The sequence below is a fragment of the Cetorhinus maximus genome, chromosome 18 (assembly GCF_964194155.1).
Source record: "Cetorhinus maximus chromosome 18, sCetMax3.hap1.1, whole genome shotgun sequence".
NCBI classification, from domain to species: Eukaryota; Metazoa; Chordata; class Chondrichthyes; order Lamniformes; family Cetorhinidae; genus Cetorhinus; species Cetorhinus maximus.
In genome coordinates, this window is record NC_135896.1 from 48,071,457 (window position 1) to 48,094,220 (window position 22,764).

At 41.3% G+C, this 22,764-nt stretch overlaps 1 protein-coding gene across 5 annotated transcripts in view; it reads left to right on the forward strand.

Annotated features, from left to right (window-relative positions):
* Positions 1-22,764, forward strand: part of samd4a (sterile alpha motif domain containing 4A) — a 230,985-nt gene that overhangs the window by 83,996 nt on the left and 124,225 nt on the right. For all 5 annotated transcript variants that reach the window (XM_078562637.1, XM_078562641.1, XM_078562638.1 and 2 more), the window contains exon 3: positions 20,267-20,782. In XM_078562637.1, the coding sequence (XP_078418763.1) occupies positions 20,267-20,782 (516 nt within the window). The remainder of the gene's footprint in view (positions 1-20,266; positions 20,783-22,764) is intronic.

Consider the following 22,764-nt stretch of genomic DNA (forward strand, 5'->3'; position numbering starts at 1 on the left):
GTCCTTGATTAATCCCTGCCTCTCCAAGTGTAGATTAATTCTGTCCCTCAGAATTGCTTCCAATAGTTTCCCCATCACTGAAGTTAGACTGACTGGCCTGTAGTTCCCTGGTTTATCCCTTCCTCTCTCCTTGAATAATGGTACCACATTGGCTGTCCTCCAGTCCTCTGGCACCTCTCCTGTGGCCAGAGAGGTATTGAAAATTATTGCCAGCGCCCCTGCTATCTCCTCCCTTGCCTCACTCAGTAGCCTGGGATACATTTCATTTGGGCCTGGGGATTTTTCTACTTCTAAGCCTGCCAGACCCCTTAAAACCTCCTCCCTTTCTATGCTAATTTCTTTAATTATATCACAGTCCTTCTGCCTGATTTCCATACCCACGTTGTCCCTCTCATTTGTGGACACCGACATAAAGTATTCATTTAGAACCCTACCTATGTCCTCCGGCTCCACACACAAATTACCACTATGGTCCTTAATGGGCCTTACTCTTTCACTAGTTAGCCTCTTATTCTTAATGTACTTGTAAAATAACTTTGGATTTTCCTTTCTTACCTGCCAATGTTTTTTCATTCCCCCTTTTGGCTCTCCTAACTTCCTTTTTAAGTCTGCCCCCCCCCCCCACGCACGCACACCATATATTCCTCTAGGACTTTCGCTGTTTTGAGCCCTCAGCATCTGCCATAATCCTCCCTTTTTTTTTCTTTGTCCAATCCTGTATATCCCTCGACATCCAGGGTTCCCTGGATTTGTTGGTCCCACCCTTTATCTTTACTGGAGTGTGTTGACCCTGTACTCTCCCTGTTTCCTTCTTGAATGAGTCCCACTGCTCTGATGCAGATTTACTTAAAAGTAGCTGCTCCCAGTCCACTTTGGCCAAATCCTATCTAATCTTATTAAAATTGGCCTTCCCCCAATTTAGAACTCTGATTTCTGGCCCATCCTTGTCCTTTTCCATAACAACCTTGAATCTAACAGATTTATGATCACCATCTGCAAACTGCTCCCCCGCTGATACATCTACCACTTGCCCGGCTTCATTCCCTAAAATTAAGTCCAGGACCCACCCCCCTCTCTTGTAGGACCTCCTACGTATTGGCTTAAAAAGCTCTCCTGAATGCATTTTAAGAATTCCGCTCCCTCTAAACCTACCACACTGTGACTAACCCTGTTAATGTCGGAGAAGTTGAAATCCCCCACTATTACTACCCTATTATTTTTACACTTCTCTGAAATTTGTCTACATATCTGCTCTTCTATTTCTCTCTGACTGTTTGGGGGCCTATAGTACACTCCCAGCAATGTGTTTGCTCCTTTTTTGTTTTTCAGTTCTACCCATATGGCTTCATTTGAGGAGCCTTCTAAGATGTTGTCCCTCCTTACTGTTCTAATTGATTCCTTGATCAATATTGCGATACCCCCTCCTCTTTTACCTCCTTCCCTATCTTGCCTGAAGACCCTATATCCTGGAATATTGAGCTGCCAATCCTGCCCCTCCCTCAACCATGTCTCTGTGACAGCATTGACATCGAACTTCCATGTGTTAATTTGTGCCCCCAACTCATCTGCCTTATTCGTCAGACTCCTTGCATTAAAATACCATCCAACCTTGCCAAACTCCCTTGTGCCTTAACTGGCCTATAATTTCTATGTCTTCCAGACTCACTTACTCTCTCTTCTAATTTTGGCTGTGCATCTCCCCCTGCTGAACCTCCTCTCAGGATCCCATCCCCCTGCCAAGTTAGTTTAAACTCTCCCCAATAGCACTAGCAAACCTCCCTGCAAGGATGTTGGTCCCATTCCGGTTCAGGTGCAACCTGTCCACATTGTACAGGTCCCACCATCCTCAGAAACAGTCCCAATGTCCCAGAAATCTAAAGCCCTCCCTCCTCCACCATCTTCCAGCCACATTCATCTGGACTAACCTCCTATTTCTATACTCACTAGCAGGTGGCACTGGAAGTAATCCGGAGATTACTACCTTTTGAGATCCTGTTTTTTGATCTGCTTCCTAGCTCCCTAAATTCTGCTTGCAGAACCTCATCCCTCTTTCTGCCTATGTCGTTGGTACTAATATGTACCATGATCTCTGTCTATTTGCCCTACCCCTTTAAAATGCCCTGCAGCCGTTCAGTGACATCCTTGACCCTGGCACCAGGGAGGCAACATACCATCCTGGAGTCACGTCTACGGCCACAGAAACACCTGTCTGTTCTCCTTACTATTGAGTCTCCTATCACTATTACTCTTAAAACAATTGGCAATGATTTCATGGTCATCATCAGACTTTTAATTCAAATTTCAACATCTGCTGTGGTGGGATTTGAACCCTGACCCCAGATTACCCTGGGTCTCTGAAATACTAGCTCAGTGGCTCTACCGCTATGCCACCACCTCCCCTAGTAAAGCATGAGCACTGCTTACACAGCACACGCTTGGAACAAGAACTTGCCTCCCCGTGGGGCAATTGAACCGCGGTCTCCCGAGTGCCAAGCGGGGATTGTAACCACTATACTAACCAGGAGAGGCTTGCTTAAATTACGCCAGCTGCCATAATGGGATTTGAACTCATGTCCCTGGGCATTAGCCTGAGCACCTCCGGATTACTATGCCACCATCTTCCTCCCTATAAAGCCAAAGTGGAGAACGCGGGCAACGATCCCACTATCTCTCGCATGCTAAGCCAGCACTCTACCATTTGAGCTAATTCCCCCAAACTGCTCTGGCTGGGTAATCTAGAACACAGGCACAGTCTCAGAATAAGTGGCCAAATATTTAGGACTGAGATGAGAAATTTCTTCACTCGGACAGCTGTGAACCTTTGGAATTGTCTAACCCAGAGGGTTCTGGCTGCTCCTTAATTGAGCATATTTAAGGCTAGGATAATACATTTTTGATCTCTAGTGGGAACTGAGGATATGAGGAGTGAGTAGGAAAGTGGAGTTAAGAAAGAAGATCAGCCATGATCATATTGAATAGCATAGCAGGCTTGAGGGGCTGAATGGTCTTTTCCTGTTCCTTATGCTCTTGTGTAGTGTGTGTGCTTAAACGTTGTCTCTCTTGCCCATGCAATTGAAAATTACATTTTTAAATAACTGAAAAATCATTTTATTTTTCTGTCCAGAAATGCATCCTTCCCCCCAGATTTCTGCCTTGCCTCAGTGGTAGCACTTCTTGATCTGAGCCAGAAGTGAGTGAGCTGAAGTCCCAAGGCAAGATTTGAGCACAATCCGGGTTAATACTTTAGTGCAATACTGAGTGGATGCTGCATTGTCATAACATTTTTTTTGAATAAGGCGTAAAACTGAAACTCTGTTTGCTTGAGGGTCTCAAAGACCAGCTGGACCATCAAGCCTGTTCCACACTCCTGAAACCTAGTGCATCATGATTAGATACTTCCTATTCTCTAGCAGCCGTGGAATCTTCTGGGAAAGGCAAAATGTTTGAAAAATCCCACGCCCAAAAAGGTGGTAAAAATAATACCCAGAAAAATCTTCTGACTTTCCTCATGCATTCAAAACCAGTCCAGGAGAGCACATTTACCACAGATGTGTTAACTGGTAAATTTCAATCTGCCCCAGTCAAGAATCTATCCAGCATTCTTCTGAAGACAGCACACAATGTGTCTCTGTGAGAGTAGGGCAGAGAAAGAGTTCCCTAACATCTAGGCTATTCCTATTCCTGCATAGGTAAAATGCATGACCATTTGTTCTCTCCAATCGAACTGGAATAACTATTCAGTGGGAGTGCAATCCAACTCTTTCATTATTTTATATACCTCCATCAGGCTGCCTCTAAACCTACAAAGTTCTAAAGTAGATAGACCCAGTTCTTTTAAGCCTATCTGAGTAACTGAAGTCTTTTTAAGCTGTGACTCATTCTCGAGACTCCCTCTGAGTCTTTGCCAACGCCATTTTATCACTCGATATGGCCCTTGAAGGTGGCAGGACAGATGGATAAGGTGGTCAAGAAAGCATATGGAATGCTTTCCTTTATTGGGTGAGGTATTGAGTACAAAAGCGGGGATATAATGATGGAACTGTATAAAATGCTGGTTATGCCACAGCTGGAATTTTGTGTACAGCTCTGGTCACCACATTGCAGGAAGGACATAATTGCTCTGGAGAGAGTGGAGAGGAGATTTACGAGAATGTTGCCAAGGCTGAAAATTGCAGCCAAGAGGAGAGATTGGTTAGGCTAGGGTTGTTTTCCTTAGAACAGAGGAGGCTAAGGGGTGATGTAATTGAGGTGTACAAAATTGAGGGGCCTAGATAGGGTAGACAGGAAATACTTGCTTGCCCTAGCTAAGGGATCAATTACCAGGGGGCATAGATTTAAGGTGATTGGTAGAAGAATTAGAGGGGACATGAGGAAAAGCTTTTTCACCCAGCGGGTGGTGGGCGTCTTGAATTCATTGCCTGAATTGGTGGTTGAGGCTGAAATGCTCAACTCATTTAAAAGGTACCTGGATCTGCATCTGAAGTGGTGTAACCTGCAAGGCTACGGATCCAGAAAGTGGAATTAAAATGAGTGGCTAGTTTCTTTTTTCTCTTCTTGGCTGGCGCAGACATGGTGGGCTGAATGGCCCCTTTCTGCACCGTAACTGTTCCATGGTTCTGTGGGAACAAAACTGAACACTCACTCTAGATGTGGTCTGATCAAAGATCTGTAGAATGGCATTGATGTCCTTTTCATTCAATCAAATGGTTCTTAATGCAAGCCACTGCACTGTTTGCTTTGGCATCTCTGTCACCTAGATCTTTTTTTCCCTCTCTTCTGACTTGATTATAGTTCCTGGTAAATGATAGTTAATTGTGCCTTGGTCCTGCACCACATTGCATTTGTCTAAGTTAACTGTCATTCCCACAGAGCATTGAAACCTTTCAGAAGTCTATACTCCTGAAGTCTTGGCAGTCGCATTTTTGCACCCTCTTGGAAAAATGCTAACCATACTCTCAGTATCGTAGTCAGGGCCCTTAATGGAAATAGTAGAAAGTACTGGCTTCTAGTATCGATCCCTTTGGGACACCACTAGTAATCTGCCTCCTCAGAGGTCCCCAACCATTCACTACAGTGGATTGGAGCCAATTTCTTAATCCAGTGTATTATGTTGCCATGTGATTGTATCTTGTCGAGTAATCTAGTGAGAAGCGCTGTCTTTTTCCCACTGATGGTGAAGAGCATCTCTTAGGGAAGATCCTTGAAGGGATCCTATGATGGATAGCAGGTGGATGGGCCTGTAGTTCTCTAGCTCTGATCTTTGAAAATATGATGCTAGGTTTCCACCTTAAGTGATGGCATACTTTATCCTCTTCCTCACAAATCTGTGTTGGTCTGTAGATTTCACTTGCATGTGAAGTGTCAGTTGTAGCTCAGTGGGTAACATTCTTGCCTCTCAGACAGAAGGTTGTGGGTTCAAGTCCCACTCCAGGACTTGAGCACAAAATCTAGGCTGTATGGTGGGAGTGTTGCACTTTCAGAGATACCATCTTTCATATGAGATGTTAAACTGAGGCCCCATCCACTCTCCCAGGTAGGTGTAAAAGATCCCATGGCACTATGTCGAAGAAGAGCAATGCCCTGGCCAATATTTATCCCTCAATCTGCATCATAAAAGAACAAATGATCTGATTGTTGTCACATTGCTCTAATTGGCTGCAGCATTTCCTACATCATAACACTTATTACACTTCAAACGTACCTCATTGGCAATAAAATGATTTGGGATATCTCTTGGTCATGAGAGGTGCTTTGTGACTGCAAGTTTTTTTTACTTGCTAAAGAGTTTCAGCAGCAACCAGTGGTATTAATATAGCTCTTTTGATGTAATGAAATATCCCAAAGCACTTCACAGGAGTGTTATGTGAGGTACATCTAAACAATAGTGTACATTTTAGCATAATAATTGAGAAGGACATAATTAATACCAGAACCAGGTTAACAGATCAGAGAAATGTTGATTTTCAGGAGTTGAGAATATAACTTGGAAAAAATAAATCTAATAAGAATATTTGCAATCAATGTAGTCCAATAATGGAAAATATTTAAAACACTTTTCAACAGAGCCCAGGAAAAATAAATTCTGCTTAAAATAAAAGAGCAAACTAGGCATTAATGAGACACCATGGACGAATAAAGATAAGGGAAAGAATTGAGTGTAAGAATGAACTAGATGGACAGCAGGAGAGAGCATGATGAGAGATGTTATGAATGTCTAGTTCATGTTGATGTTTTGGAGGTGGTTGATTCTGGGAAATTTGTTATGAAGGTGGGGTGGCTGGAATGCTGGCTTTTGGAGATTGTCAGAACACTTAAAAGAAAATCGCAGTTCAGAAAGTTACCCATGTTTTTTCACTAGGGTCAGAGTTGAAGAGATGGAGCCATAAACAGCAGGCAGGCTTACTTAGCTGGAGAACTGGAGATGTGATGTCTATGCTGGTTGCAGAGAAGTGCAGTCCGGAGAGATGTTTTGTTTTGGGAGTTATAGCTGAATTAGTTTAAAAGCATTCATTAAATTCTGAAAGGCTATGTCACCATGGAGATGGGTGGAACTTAAGGTGCTCTGGTTTAAATTTATTTCTGTGTTCTGCAGCAGGGGAAGAGGTGATACTAAAATGGTGCTGTTCTTAGCTGGCTCCAGGCAGTTCGGGCTCAAAGAAGTCTTAGGAGCCATTTATAGCTCAGTGTAGCCGAGAGCCTGGAGTTTAGAAAAACCCAGGGGCAGTGCCAGCTTAATGAAGCTAGGAGCTTGTGGAAAAGTTGGAAGTGTGCCTGCAATTGGAGGCATGAGTGCAGCATTGTGAATCCTTGTAGAATGCAGTCTCAGCAGAGGAGATTGAACTATCAGGAGGTGAGCAGTAGTTGAGGCAGTCCAAATTGGAGTGGCTTTGGAGAGAATTCAAGAGGTTACATCTTCAAAGTAAGAAGTTGAAATCCTTTGTGAGGTAGACAGAGTTTTAATGAGGCTTTGTGATTCGCAATGGTCACTGACGTCTAGGTGGGTTACTGAGAAATCCTTGGGATATGTCTTTGTTGCATCTGCCATTTAATGTGCAGTGTGGGGTGTTCAACCACAGTTTACCTCTTAATGCATATTTACTTCATGTTAATTCTGAATGTTAGAGTATAAGATAGATTTTGCAGGTTGTTTTACTTTTCTGACTTTGTGCAATAAAGTTTATTTTATTTGTTTAAAACCATGGAATCTTGTGGCTTTATTCCCCTAGTGGGTAAGTGGGATTTCAAACGTTGTCTACTTCAAGCAAAGAGTTACTGGTCCCTAACTGGATTGTAATGGAGAGAATGCCAAGAGGTTGGGAGAGAAGCCAAAGAAAATTTAGGAAGGTGAAGAGGAACTATATAATTGAATTATCAGGGAATATAAAACAAAATAGTGGAAAAAATCTACAGGCACATTAAAAATAAAGCAAGTTGGGATTGAAATAGGCTCACTAAGAGAGAGCTAGGATTAAATCAAGGCAACGATAGTGAAATGACAGAAATATTAAATAATTACTTCGCTTCAGTATTTACAAGGAAACCGATGAGTTGGATATTTCATTGGAAGATAGGATTAAAAATATTATAACCACATTTAAAATAAAGAGGAGCAATATTAAATAAACTAATCAAACTTGGAGGATAAAGCCCCCAGTCTGCACAATATGCATCCATGTCTTTTAAAAGAATCTGGTGAAGAAATAGAAAAGGCACTATTACACATTTAACAACTCATTTAAAAAAAAGATGTAATCCCAGAGGACTGGCAGACACAAACGTTGGTTTGGATTTTGTGGTGGTAATGATAGCATAATGTCAGCATTCTCCATCATTACTCCTTTGAAACTAACAGAAACTCCTGGAATGTGTGCATGTGCAGTTAAATGCTGAAGTTGCTGTCAATGATTCCACATTTCCCAATAGGGTGTGCTGCTTGGAGTCCTTGCCCCTCCACCACCCTCAGACTTCAAATCCTTGAAAACCCTGGCAAAAGTTTAATAAGGTGCAACTAGGTTTTTAATGGCATACTAAGCTCATGATACTGCTGAACTGCCTCACTGACCATAAAAAAACTAATGTTATATTTGTGGAGTGTCAAATTCTCAGTTGTGATAAATCTAGGTTTTAAAGTTTATAAAAATTTGCTTCATATTTCAATTACCTTTAATCTTGTGTTTGTGTCCCAAGCACTTACTTTGCTCTTAGCAAAATTTGAAAATACAAAATTTAATGCATTTTACATGTTTGGCTTGCTGTCTGAGAATACTTCAATGTGATGGCGGCTTACCCTGCTTGATGACCCTATTGTTGGATGTATGGAGATCCTTTGACGTAGCACAAGATTCAAATTGATGTCAGGAAGGGGGAAGTCTGTGCTGCAGTTATTGCTAGATCATCATGGACAGCTATCTTTGAGGTTAGTGATTAGTTCCATTGCTTCACCACTGACTGCAAAATCTGGGCTGCTATTATTTCTATATATAATGGAGACAACTTGTTTGGAGAACTACAGATCAGTCAGCTTAACATCAGTAGTAAGAAAAATAATCAAATCCCAATTAAAGGAGAAAGTGAAAAAATATCTAAAGCCACCCAAGAGAAGACCCTGTTAAACCAACCTTATGGAATTCTTTGAAGAGATGACTGAGAATCGACAAGGGTAATGCGATAGTTACAATTTATCTAGATTTTTAAAGGCCTTTAGTAAGGTGCCACCTAATAGATTAATGAATAAGGTCAGAGCATATGGAGTGGAGAGAGAAGTAGCAGAATTGGTGGATAGCTAGTTAGTTGCAAGACCAGAAGGCAGAGGGTAGATATTTAATATGGTAGATGCTGGAAAGCGAGGTCCCACAAAGGCCCCAGTGCTGGAATCACTGTTCACAATTTATATAACTGACTTAGACTTTGGAATCAAAATGTAATTTCTACATTTGCAGATGACACCATACTGGGAGGGATAATCAGTACTGAGGAGGATTGCAGCAAATTACAAGAATATATTAATAAATTGCAGCATGGTCATATTATTGGCAAATGAAATTCAACAAAGGTGAAAATGAAGTACTATATTTTGGTAAGGAAAATGAGGTTGTCACATATTACTTGGAAAATAATCTAAGTTGGATGGAGGAATAAAGGAATCTGGGAGTACAAATAACAAATACACAATTTGCATGTTGGTGAGGCCATTTAAAAAAAAATGCAAAGTACGTACTAGTTATTTTTAGAGGAGAAGAACTGAAAAGTAGAAAAATTATTTTAAACTTGTATCGCACCTAGGTCAAACTGCATTTGGAGTAGTGTACCATTCTGGCCACCATATTATAAAAAAGATACAGAAGCACTGGTGCGGTTGCAAGAAGATTCACAAGGAAGAACATTAGAAATGTGATGATATGTTGACAAATAAGCTGGCTGTCTCACCACTTGAAAGAGAAGGTTGAGGGATGACCTAAATTAATTCTTTAAAATTATGCAGGTCTTTGATAGAGTAGACACAGTGGGTGGAATTTAATGCAGCCTGTCATGGCAGGAAACATGGTGGATGGGTCCTCTAAATTGAGTGGCAGACCACACATCAGTCTGTGGGATGGTGGGAAAATATCCCATAATTAAGTCAAAGGTGGGAAGGAGCCGATGCACACAACTCCCCCACTCGTGGCAGGATGTCAATTAGGCTCATCAGTGAGCCACTTGACACCAATAAGCCCTGTGTCCATTGGAATTTAATGGTAGCTCAGGGATTAATTGGGAGTTCCCCATACCTTCTAAAGGCTGCTTGGCAAATCCTATTGGATTGCCTGTGGCCTTGGAGGGCAGTTGGGGAAGGTCCCTTGTTCACAGGGATTCAGTTGCCTGATGGAGGGACCTGATATCGGGAAGGGAAGGCTGTTGAAAGCCACCCAGTTGCCTTTGCCTCCATACCCCCTATCCCCATCTCTCTGGTAACCCCCTTAGATTGGCTGGCAGCTCTTGGAGGCTTGGATTTCTGCCCTGGGGGTCCTAAATCCTAGGGAAAGCCTGACACAGGTCAGTTAAGAGTCTGATGGGCACTTAATTTTGTCAGGTCTCTGCCACGAAAGCGATGTGGGTTCCCACTGATTCGCCAACCAGTGGACGTGATCCCGTCGCCCGTGTTAAATCCCAGCCAGTGTTTCCACTTGTTGGGGTAGGCGGTGGGAAGACCAAAACTAGAGGCCATCAATATAAAATAGTCACTAATAAACTAAATAAAGAGTTCAGAATAAACTTAACCATTCCCCATGGTAGCAGGTTCCCCATTCTCATCACTCTCTGGGTCGAGGCAAATAGTATGGGTGTAGCTAAGGGGAGGTAAGGTGAGCATATGAGGGAAAAGGGAGTTATGCTGATAGATGATGGATGGGAGGAGGCTCGAGTGGCACATAAAGATTGGCAAAGACCATTTGAGCCTGTTGGGCCTGCTTCTATGATGTACATTCTAATTCTATAGTACCAAAACAAAATTGACACTAAGCTGCACAAGACCATGTTTGGGCAGATCACAAAAAGCTTGATCATCTTAAAGGAAAATAGTGGCAGAAAAGTTTAGGTGAGGCAGTTTCAGAGTTTAGGATAATAAAAACAGAAAAAGCTAGAAAAACTCAGCAGGTCCCACAGCATCTGTGGAGAGAGAAACAGCGTTAACGTTTCGAGTCCATATGATCCTTCAGAGCTTGAAGGGTCTGAAGCAAACTCTGAAGAACGGTCTCACAGACTCGTAACGTTAACTGTGTTTCTCTCTCCGCAGATGCTGTCAGACCTGCTGAGTTTTTCCAGCTTTTCCTGATTTTATTTCAGATTTCCAGCATCTGCAGTATTTTGCTTTTATATCAGAATTTAGGTTATTGGCAGCTAAAGGCATGCTCACAAATGATGGAGCGGTTTAAAACCAGGAGTGTTCAAGGGACCTGAATTGAATGAGTGCAAGTATCTCTGAGGATTGTGGGGCTGAAGGAGATTAGAGTTAGGGAAAGCGCAAGGCCATAGAAGGGTTTGAAAACAAGGAAGAGGATTTCAATATCTAAGCATATTGACTGAAAGCCAGTGTAGGTCGGTGAGGGTAGCCAAAGGGTGAACAGGACTTAGTGAGTTAAGATATGGGCAGCAGAGCTTAGGCTGATTGGTTTATGAACATTGGAAGATGGGAGGCCAACCACAAGTGTGTTGCAACAGTCGTATCTAGCGGTAACAAAAGCATGGTCGAGAATTTCAGCAGCAGTTGAACTGACGCAAGAGCGATGTGTTGAAAATGGACCTGAGACCTTCTGATCTTTATGGTTTTTAGTGCTAAGTTAAGGCATGCCTTTACTAGTGCCTTGGGAGCTTAGATCACCCCTTTTTATTGTTTAAGCACTGGTCTGACTGGATGTCAATGAGGTTAAATTACTTTTTAAATAGATTAATGCTGAGATGCTAGTTTAATAAAAATGCATAACTAGGTTTTACTTTGTAATGTTTAGCCATTTTTAGGACATGACTATTAGTACAGATTCCCTGTACCCTAAATTTATAATAATTCATAACTGTCACCCATACATAAACAGACAAATCAGCAGGCATCCATTCCTCTGGAAGAAACTATTTCAATGTGGTTGTTCTCAAAAAAAAATAGGGAAACATGTTTTTTTTTAAGTTATTATAAACACCTCACAATGCACATACTGTAGCTCTTGTTAGACTGCTTGTCCAGCATCCAGCCCTGGATGATCTGCAATTTCCTCTAGTTAAACATTGGAAAGACTGACACCATTGTTTTTTGCCTTGTCTCAAACTCCATTCCCTTGCTACTGATTCTGTGCCCCTCTCTGGTCACCATCTCAGACTAAACCAGACTGTTTGTATGAAAGCTCATCTTCCTCCTGTTTGACCCTGAGCAGAGCTTGCAATTCACATATCCACTCCCAGACAAAAACCACTTGCTTACAACTGTGTGACACCACCTATTTCCACCAACTTCAGCTTATCTACTGCCGAAACCCTCATCCATGCTTTACTTACCTCTATACTCGACTATTCCAAAGCTCAGCACCATCTTCCATAAACTTGAGTTCACCCAAAGCTCTGCTGCCCATATCCTAACTTGCACCAAGTCCTGTGCTTGCTGATGTATATTGGGTCCCTTTCCACTACCTGTGGGCTGCTGATGCACACTGGCTCCCTTTCCACTGGCACTTCAATTTAAAAAATTCTTATCCATGGCCTAGTTCTGCCCCTATCTCTAAACTCCTACAAACCTACAGGACCCTATGCACCTTCCAACTTTTGCGTAGTGCCTCTCCTACTTCCTTCGTACCACCTTTGGAGGCCATGTTTTCAATCATCTGGGAGCCAAGCTCTGGAATTCCCTCCTAGATTTTTCCATCTCTTTCTCTTCCTTTAAGACGCTGCTTAAAACTTGCCTCTTTAACCAAGCTTTTGGCCACCTGTCCAAAATTCTTCTCCTTTGGTTCCATGTTAATTTTTAAATGATCTTGCACTTCAGTATAGTGCCTTTGGACGTTTTCTAACGTTAAGAGACAATATACAAAAAGTAATTTTTTAATTGCATGAATAAATCTGAAGCATCATTGTTTCTTTTTCTTCAGACTTTTTTTAAAGGTTTTCATTTTCATATGTACAAAAATATTTTCCTCTTAATATTTAAAAATAGGCTGCTATGCAAAAATTTATATCAGCATGGCACAAAGAATGTAACAAATAATTACAGTCACCAAACAGAATGGCTGACCTGGCAAGATTCTGCACTTGCTGCTGATGATTGATTGTGTTGATTTTTAAATACTTTGGTGCTGTTGGTTTCTTTTTCAAAGCTGCACGTTAGAGTCCGTGAATGGTACAGCACAAAAGGAGACCATTTGGGGTGTTTAAGATTGAGTTTAGATAGAATAAATAGAGAAAATGTTCTAATAGCTGTAAGAGGGCGCAGATTTCAGGTGATTGGCAAAATAACCAGAGGTGACATGAGGAAAACCTTTTTTTATGCAATAAGTGGTTACGATTCGAAAGGCACTGCCTGATGAGAGTAGATTTTACTTCAGAGACATGGCTCCTTTTCAACAAGTTTATTCTGAAATGGAAAAGGTTGAATCACCTCAAATGATCTCTCTAATCTTGAACTGTCTTTATTTTTGCAGTGAAAGAACTAGACATGGCCACAGTGGGTGTGGGGTGGTCTTACACTTGTTTAGGATTACAAATAAATGACGGCTATGCAAGCTACTTTTGTCAAACTTGCTCCTTTTGGAAACCGATGTGTCTGGGCCAACTCATCTGTATCATTCATTGTGACCACTTTCGAGTGGCACATACTGAATGCAAGTTGCCTACATTGAGTAAAGGTTAGGTACAAGATCTATTATCACAAATGGCATTAAAAAAATGTTAAGATATGGAGCTATTTTCAAAGTGATGTACCAAATAAATTGCATTTCCGGTCGCCAAGCTAATGATGTGTTTATATTTTGGAGACTGGGCCTCACTCCGTATGACCCCGACATAATATTATTGGCTATTTGAGCTATCAGTTTAAAGGCTTCAGTTTAAAATGTGGTCACTAGATACAGTAGAATCAGTAGGTAGGTATTAATCCTCTGAGTTCTTTCTCACTAGTCTGCTCTGTTGAATCAACATTCATTCAACAATGTCACTGCAAAGTTCTTAAATTTCTGCCCTCTATTTATCCTAAAAACTAACAACTAGGTAATTTTGTTTCAATTAACACAGACTTTATCATATCTTTGGTGTGGGGAATTATATTTGGGAATTTCAGCTATTTATTTAAGAGCATTACTTGCTGAAACAGATCATTTGGTGATTGTTGTCATATGCTGGAAGATTGTGACTGAAGACAGCCACAGCTGTACATGTCAGCCTTCTGGCAGTCATGGGTAATTGACACCAAGTTTAAGGACAGCATTCCCTTTTGGGGTACACACTAACAGCACGTTTACAGATGCTGTCTGACCTTTTGAGTATCTCTAGCACTTTCTCTTTATGTTTCACATTTCACAAACAGTATTTTGCCTTTGCCTATTTGTGATGGTTAATGAGAATTTTCCTTTAAGTGTAACTCTTGGAGCATCCAAATTAATGAATCTTTGGGAAGCCAGTTTTCCCTGGAAATTATCAAAACTATATTAGACTCTTCAGATCTGACAGCATCTGTGGACAGAAAGAGTTAATATTTCGAGTCCGCATGACTCTTCTTCAGAGCTAAAAGGAGGTAGAAATGTGGTGAAATATATACTGTTTAAAGGAGGTGGAACAGGTGAAGCTGGATAGAAGGCCAGCAATAGGTGGAGGCAAAGGAGAGATTACGAAAGATGTCATAAACAAAAGGTCAAGGGGTTGTTAATAGTGGTGGTACTGGCTAAAGGAGGTGCTAATGGTGACATTAAGAGTGGAAAGCAAAATGTGATAATGGCAGGATCAGGGTAAGCACCTTGGAAAGTGACAGATGGCCCTAGTAGGGGTGGGCTGGGGGTCGGTGGGGACGGTGGTGGGAAAAAAGATCGAAAAGGCTGAAAGCTAAGGATAAAACAATGAATAAAAATGCAAATAAATTTTAAAAATAATATGAAAATAAGTGGGAAAGAAATAAAAATTAAAATTAAAAAATAAAAATGAATACAGAAAAAAGGGGGAGGATCAAAACGGGGTGGGGATGGAGGAAAGAGTTCATGGTCTGAAGTTGTTGAACTTAACGTTAAGTCCGGAAGGCTGTAAAGTGTCTAATCGGAAGATGAGGTGCTGTTCCTCCAGTTTGCTTTGAGCTTCACTAGAACATTGCAGCAGGCCAAGGATGGACGCCATGTGGGCATGAGAGCAGAGTGGTGTGTTGAAATGGCAAGCGACAGGAAGGTCTGGGTCATTCTTGTGGACAGACCGAAGGTGTTCCACACAGCGGTCACCCAGTCTGCGTTTGGTCTCTCCAACGTAGAGGAGACGGCATAGGGAGCAGCGAATGCAGTACATCAAATTGAAGGAAGTGCAAGTGCACTTGAAAGGAGTGTTTGGGCCCTTGGATAATGAGGAGCGGGGAAGTAAAGGGGCAGGTGTTACACCTTCTGTGATTGCATGGGAAGTTGCCATGGGAGGAGGTTGAGGTATTGGGGGGTGATGTGATGGAGGAATGGACCAGGGTGTCTCGGAGGGAATGGTCCCTATGGAATGACGACAGGGAGGTTGATGGGAAGATGTGTTTGGTGGTGGCATCATGCTGGAGTTGGCGGAAATGGCGGAGGATGATCCTTTGAATGCAGAGGCTGGTAGGGTGAAAAGTGAGGATAAGGGGGACCCTATAATGGATCTGGGAGGGAGAGGAAGGTGCGAGGGCAGAGACGTGGGAGATGGGTCGGACACGGTTAAGGGCCCTGTTTTTGTTTGTTTTAGATTTCCGGCATCCGCAGTATTTTGCCTTTATATTAGACTCTTCATTGTCACTTGGATTAGTAGATTGTAACTTCTTTTGATCCTTGTTGAAAGGTTCAAACTGCAATCCTCTGAGAGAAATCATTCTAACTTTCTTGCCTGAAACATTTCAACTCAGTAGGGTTGTCAGTTAATCCAAAGTTTGCTTGATTATAGTTAGTATGGCGTTGTACCTGATTGTGTACAATGAAAACATGCAGCTGAATACCATGTTCGTCAACACACCTAAATTCTGCCATGCAAATTGTGTAGGTAACCTTACGTTTTTGATATAATTGGATCTCTATTTGCGTATGCATTTAAAGGTATCTGAATCAATTCCATAAATGTAACCTGTATCAATTGGTTTCCCATCAATGTATCTTTTTTTGAGAGGTTGTAATTCTACTTTACAGCAATCCCAAAGCAATGTGGTGTAGCAGAGTGGGTGCATGTTTGTATTTACAATTCTGTATACTGTTCTTGATTTCAATTATGGTACTTTAGGATGTTGCTAGATAGAAAGCTGACACTACTGTGACGCATAGAAAGGAGAAGAAAAAATAAAGTAATGCTTTTATTATGCTTCCTTTATGGAACTTGGGATAGTTTTTGTAGTATACCAATGCAAATGTAAAAAAATTAATAGATTATATTAGAGGTAATTTTTTTCAAAATACCATTTTATTTTCAGTTACATCTCCTAAGTCTAACTTTTTGTTTTTAAAAAAAATCTCACCAAATTGTGCAGTCATGGTAAGAGTCATAATGAAACATACGATTCCATTGGCTAAATTTAAACAGCAGGAGCAACAACTTGTATTTGTAAGCACCTTTAAATAAAATGCCCCAAAGCGCTTCACAGGCACTATAAAATAATAAAGTTTTGAAATTGAATGCATAACGGTGTGTCTGTTCAGGAAAATAATGCACTACTTTTTAAAAACAATATGCAGCAGATGTTGGAAATACTCAGCAGGTCTGATAGCATTAGTGAGGAGAGAAACAAAGTTAATGTTTCTAATAAAGGATCATCGACCTGAAATGTAAACTCTCTTCACAGAGATTGCCAGACCTGCTGAGTATTTTCTGAACTATCTCTTGTTGTCTTATCACCTTAGTTTCTTTAACTTTCTGAACTTTGTAATACAGCCCAAGTTCCCTGATTTTTTTTTTTACTGCAATGAATTTGGGGAATTCTGATTTCTTAAAGTGAATAACGTTCTCGCTTAAATTGCGTGGATTTTCTTACCTTAAATGTTTTGTTATTTGTTCATGGGATGTAAGCATTAATGGCAAGGCCAGCATTTATTATCCATCCCTAATTACCCTTGAGAAAGTGATGGTGAGCTGTCACCTTGAACCACTGCAGCCCAGGTAGTGTAAGTACTCCCACAGTGTTTTTAGCAAGGAACTTGTAGCATTTTGACTTGGCAACAAAGTGGTGTTCCCACGCATCTGCTGCCCTTGTCTTTCTAGGTGATAGAGGATGCAAGTTTGATAGATGCTGTTGAAGGAGCCTTTGAGTTGCTGCAGTGCATCTTGTAGTGATACTGCTGCCACTGTGTGCCTGTGGTAGAGAGAGTGAATATTTAAGGTGGTGGTAGGGGTGCCGATCAAATGGGCTTTTGTCCTGGATGGTGTCGAGTTTCGTGAGTGTTGTTGGAGTCACGCTTATTCAGGCAAGTAGAGAGAATTGTATCATGCCGCTTTGTTGGATAAGATTTGGGGAGTCAGGAGGTGAGTTACTTGCAGAATTCCCAGACTCTGACCTACTCTTGCAGTCACAATGTAGCCACAATATTTATATGGCTCGTTCAGCTGAAAATGGTTGGCCCTAGGACACTGTGCTGAGGAACTCCTGCAGTGATATCCAGGGCTATGATTGGAGTCATACCCAGCACAAAGGAAGACTATTGTGGCTGTTAGAGGCTAACCAGTGGAGTGCCTTCCCTCTGAATTTCATTAACTTCATTTTTGCTAGAGCTCCTTGATGTCACACTCAGTCAAATGCTGCCTTGATGTCAAAGGCAGTCATTTTCACCTTGCCTCTGAAATTCTGCTGCTTTGTCTATGTTTGGATTGCACTTCTAATGAGGTCTGGAACCAAGTGGCCCTGGCAGAACGCAAACTGAGCATTGGTGAACGGGTTGTAGCTGAGTAAGTGCCACTTGACAGCGCTGTTGATGACACCTTCCATCACTTTGCTGATGACTGAGAGTAGACTAATGGTTGTGATAATTGGCTAGCTTGGATTTGTCCTGCTTTATGTAGACAGGGCCTATCTGGGCAATTTTCTACATTGTCAGGTAGATGCCAGTGTTGTAGCTGTACTGGAGCAGCGTGTTGGGATCTCCCATAATTGAGAATGGGGGTGTTTTGTGGAACCACCTCCTTCAGTTAGTTGTTTAATTTTCCGCCACCATTTACGACTGCATATGGCAGGGCTTCAGAGCTTTCGTCAGACCTGTTGTTTGTGCAATCACTTAGCAAAGTAGCATGCTATTAAGAGAGATGTTAAGCATGCATGTAGCCCTGTCTTTTAACTTCACCAGGTTGACACCTCATTTTTAGGTACGCCTGGTACTGCTCCCGACCTGTTCTCCCACGCTAAACCAGGGTTGGCCCCCTGACTTGATGGTGATGGTAGAGTGAAGGATATCCTTGTCCATGAGGTTACAGCTGTGGTTGAGTACAATCTTGCTGCATCTAATGGCTCAAAGCACCAGTTGGATACCCACTTTTAAAATGCTAGATCTATTCTGAATCGATCTTTAGCAGGTGATAATGCCGCACAACATGATGGAAGGTGTCTTCAGTGTGAAGACAGGACTCTATCTCCACAAGGACCATGTTGTGGTCACTCCTACAATACTGTCATGGACAGATACAGGTAGATTGCTGAGGATAAGGTAAAATAGGTTTTTCCCTGGTTTGGTGTGCTCCACATGCTGTAAGCCCAGTCTGACAGATATGTCCTCAGGACTTGACCAAATCAGCCACTTGTGTTTTTAACGAACTACTATTGAAGCCCCCACCCAGAGTACATTCTGTACTCTCGCTGTCCTCTGTCTTCCAAGTAATGTTCGACAAGGAGGATTACGGAGTCATCAACCAGGGAGGGGACATAGGTGGTAATCAGCAGGAGGTACCTTGCCCATGTTTTGCCTGAGGCCTTGGGGTCCAGTTTCAATGATGAGGGCTCCCAGGGTCAGTCCCTCCTGACTGTATATCACCATGGCACCACCTCTAGTGAGTCTGTCCTGACGGTGGGACAGGACATAACCAGTGAGGTGATGAAGGAGTCTGGTATATTGGCAGTAAGGTTTGATTCTGGGAGGATGATGTCCTGGCTGTTGCTTGACTAGTGTGTGAGACAGCTCTCCAAATTTTTGGCATAAGTTCCCAAATGTTAGCGAGGAGAACTTTTCAGGGTCAACTGGGTAGAGTGTGCTTTTGTCATTTGTAGAGCTTAATGTTGGGTCATCTGCCCAGTTCTATTATTCTTCAACTTTTCTGTAGTGATTTGATCCAACTGAGTGGCTTGCTGGGCCATTTTGGATGAGAGTCAACCACATTGCTGTGGGTCTGGAGTTACTTGCAGGCCAGACCGGGTAAGGATGGCAGACTTCTTTCCCTGTAGGATATTAGTGAGCAAGGTGGGGTTTTACAACAATGTAGTAGTTTCCTGAGTTAACTGAGGTTCGGTTCCCCCAGCTGTCTTAGTGGTATTTGAATTTGTGCCTCCTGAGCGTTAATCCAGGCCTCTGGATTGCTCTTCCAGTAACATTACCACTATGTCACCATTCCCATCGGTATTGCCATTGGCATTGTTTACATTCAAAATAACTTTTTTATGCCTTAATTCTATTGGTGTGTAATTTCAAATTAGTGCCAAGTGAACATTGAGATAGAGATTCCTAACTGGGGTCCATCAAAAATAAGACAACTTTTATCCCTAGATTAACTGTTTACTTTCTGGAAGAAGTGTCTACTTTTGTCTAAGTTTGTTACCTACCTCCATAAGATCACTATATTCTTAAGGTGATTCATTTTTTGGAAGCACTTTGAACACATGAAAAGGCATTTAATACTATTAAAGGCGCTTATGTCTCAACATGAATTCAACTGCATAGAGATTGTCACGTGACCAATCATCCAGAGTGGAGAGCAGTGAAGGTACCAGCTATGAGGGTGTCAGTCATCTGAAGTAGTTTCCTAAAACCACTTCCATCTTATGGCAACATTATATGTTACTTCAATGTTAGTATTTGTGCGATGGAAGACTTTTTTTTAAAAAAACGCACTTCAATTGGGACAGGAAGCCATCTAATTGATATTTAATGTTAGTTTGAGAATTCTTGCTCATTACCAACAACAAGTTTCACATTTAAGTAAAGCAGAAATAGTAAGCATACGTTTCATTGTATAGCTGATTATTACATAGCTAAAGCTTTTGTACTTTGGGGTCCTTGGAATTTTGATAACAGGGAGTGGGGCCTCAGAAGCGAATGGTTGAGAACTGCTGCCTTAGGATGCAACTTACAGCTCATATCCAACTTTGCTATCATCATGCCAATGCATTTCTGGAATGCAAGTTATCTATCAAGACTTTGTTCATTCTTTGTTTACAATACAGCACTTAATGGTAAGATAGGAAGAAGACATTGTAATGCTTGATAAAAGGGGCACCTTGAATTCTATTTAAGTGATTTTAGTGTCATCCACTCACTTGTCATCATTATCAGATGTACAAGTTAAGCCTTGGTTGATAGTTTCAAGTTTCTAATCCAACCCAAATAATTAATTTTTTCATGCTTTAACATTTTTGCAGCATTCATTAACCAGTGGCATCAAGAATCCAAGGACAAAGTAATGATGCTGTTGCTGACCCATCTCCCCTTACTGAAGCCAGGAAATATTGAAGCAAAAATGGAATACATGAAACTTTTACCTAAAATCTTGGCTCATTCAATTGAGAACAATCAGCATATTGAGGAGAGCAGACAACTCTTATCCTATGCTTTGATCCATCCAGCCACCTCACTGGAGGACAGAAATGCACTAGCCATGTGGCTCAACCATTTAGAGGATCGCACCTCTAATTATGGAAACCAGAGCAGAGGACGTCCAGATTCGATGGATTATGGGCAAACTCTTTATTATCACCAAAGACAGAACTCTGATGACAAGCTCAATGGTTGGCAGAGTCTACGTGATTCTGGGATCTGTGTGTCTGCTTCTAACTGGCCAGATAAAAACCAGGCTTGTGAGAATGGACATTTGCCACTTTATTCTTCTACGTCTGTACCTACAACAATCAACACTATTGGGACTAGCACAACCACAAGTGAGTATAAAATGCAGTTGATTTTATACTTTGATTTAATGTTTCAAGCTTTTGGAAAAATGTTAATATATTCCAGCAACTTGCAAAATATAAGTTTCATTTTTGATAAATCAATCTGTTACTAAAGGAAAATAGTTATAGTTAAACTATATATAGCGGTTACTTCAGACATTTCTGCTATACTTTTCAAAATTCTGGTGTGTACTTTAGCAACTTTATCCTGAAAAGATAAATTTTAAAACAGCAAACTAAAGCTGCGTTGAGTTTCAGTTTATAAATTGCACAGAAGTACCATAATATTCATTTGATTCATTTTTTTAAACTCTCACTGCTGCACTTAGATTTTACTACTTATTCTCTTGGTTTATATGTTCCTAAGGCAGCTGCATGAACATGATATAAATGTCTCTGACATTCTTCTAGTTCCAGTTTCTGCCAAGAAAAGGTTGAAACGCTTGAATAGAAGATAGTAATGCATCAGGATGTGGCTTGGAATTGCAGAGATCTCACAGTTATACAAATGAGATTTCTACAGTTTGAAGACACCTGTTCCCACAAAGTAATGCAACCTTGCATTGGATTGCCTTTGTAATAAGGTACCTTGGTTGATTCAGAACCTGGCGCAAAGATTTATTGGATCCAAATTTTTTGTTGTCCTTTCGAAAACTTAACAAGAGAGGTGCAAATAAAAGTACTGTATTAGGTGTGAAATGACTAAATATCCAGGTAATGCAAAGGTTATGTTAAGGCAAAATAGCAGTTCATTTGTACTGTAAATATAGTGTTGACTTAGTGTTTTACAATAGCTTTGCACCAGTGCTCGATCTGTAGAGTGTAAGTCGGGCATGAAGGCCCTTGCTTCTCAAGATAACTTTGATTTGCTCCACTTTGTTCTGGTGTCACTGACATCCTGTGAGCCACATTTATACTATAGCTGTTGCCTTGGTGTAAAATTAATTGTCTTGGGTTAAAACTGCACCAATGTTACCGTTGTAGTGTAGATGTATCTTTAGACTGTGACTTTCACTGCTTTAGGTTTGGATTTATAGGTAATGAAATCAATAACATGGAAGTTCAGTTCTTTGCCACCTGGAGAGAAATGAGAGGAGGGACAAATGTTAACCCTTGGTGCAGCAGTTTTAAATCTTGCTGAGATTTTTTCTAAGCCGGTGGTGGTGTTACAATCCCCATAGAGACTGCTAACTTTTAAAAAGTGACATGAATTTTCCAGTGACCGATGCAAAGGATCACAAGACAAGATTTCACATTTTAAGACTTTTACTGTAATAAACAAACTAAAATTGATAACGACTAAACATTACTTAGGCAACTAATACATAAACTACTGAAAAAGTGTTCCTTATTAACTGCTTAACACATTGAAAACCCCACCCCACTTTTATACATTACACCGCACTCTCAGCAGAAATGTAGCCTTGTGTATGAATTCTAAAGCTCCTCCTGGCTTTAACAAGATCTCTCTTCCCTGCCCCACCAGGGCGAATCTTCCTGTAGCAAGGTACCCTCTGGCAACTCCTTGGTCTTTAACTCTCCACAAGCCTTGTTTCTTCAAACTGGGAATCCATCCTCAACAGCATTCTGCTTGGTGCTTAACCCAAAACAGTCATTTTCTTCTGCCTGGCATAACAGCTTTCCCCAAACTGTTGATCTAGCAGCCTCTGAGAGTCTGTGAGCCTCCTTTGTGTCAGGGAGTTCAAACTTGCACCTTACTTTTACATTTTGACCCGGGTCTCTCTCCCCATGGCAGCTAGGTCATGAGCTGTCTCCAGGCAGATTTCATAGGAGATCACGTCCCCTATTAGTTAGCAGCTCCATTAGCAGTCCGATGAACTGTGAGGAAGATAGTGATGGACTTCAAGAGGACATAGACTGGTGGAAAGGTGACAGATGAAATTTAATGCAGACAAGTGTGAAGTGATAAATTTTGGCAGGAAGAATGAGACAAGGCAATATAAAATAAA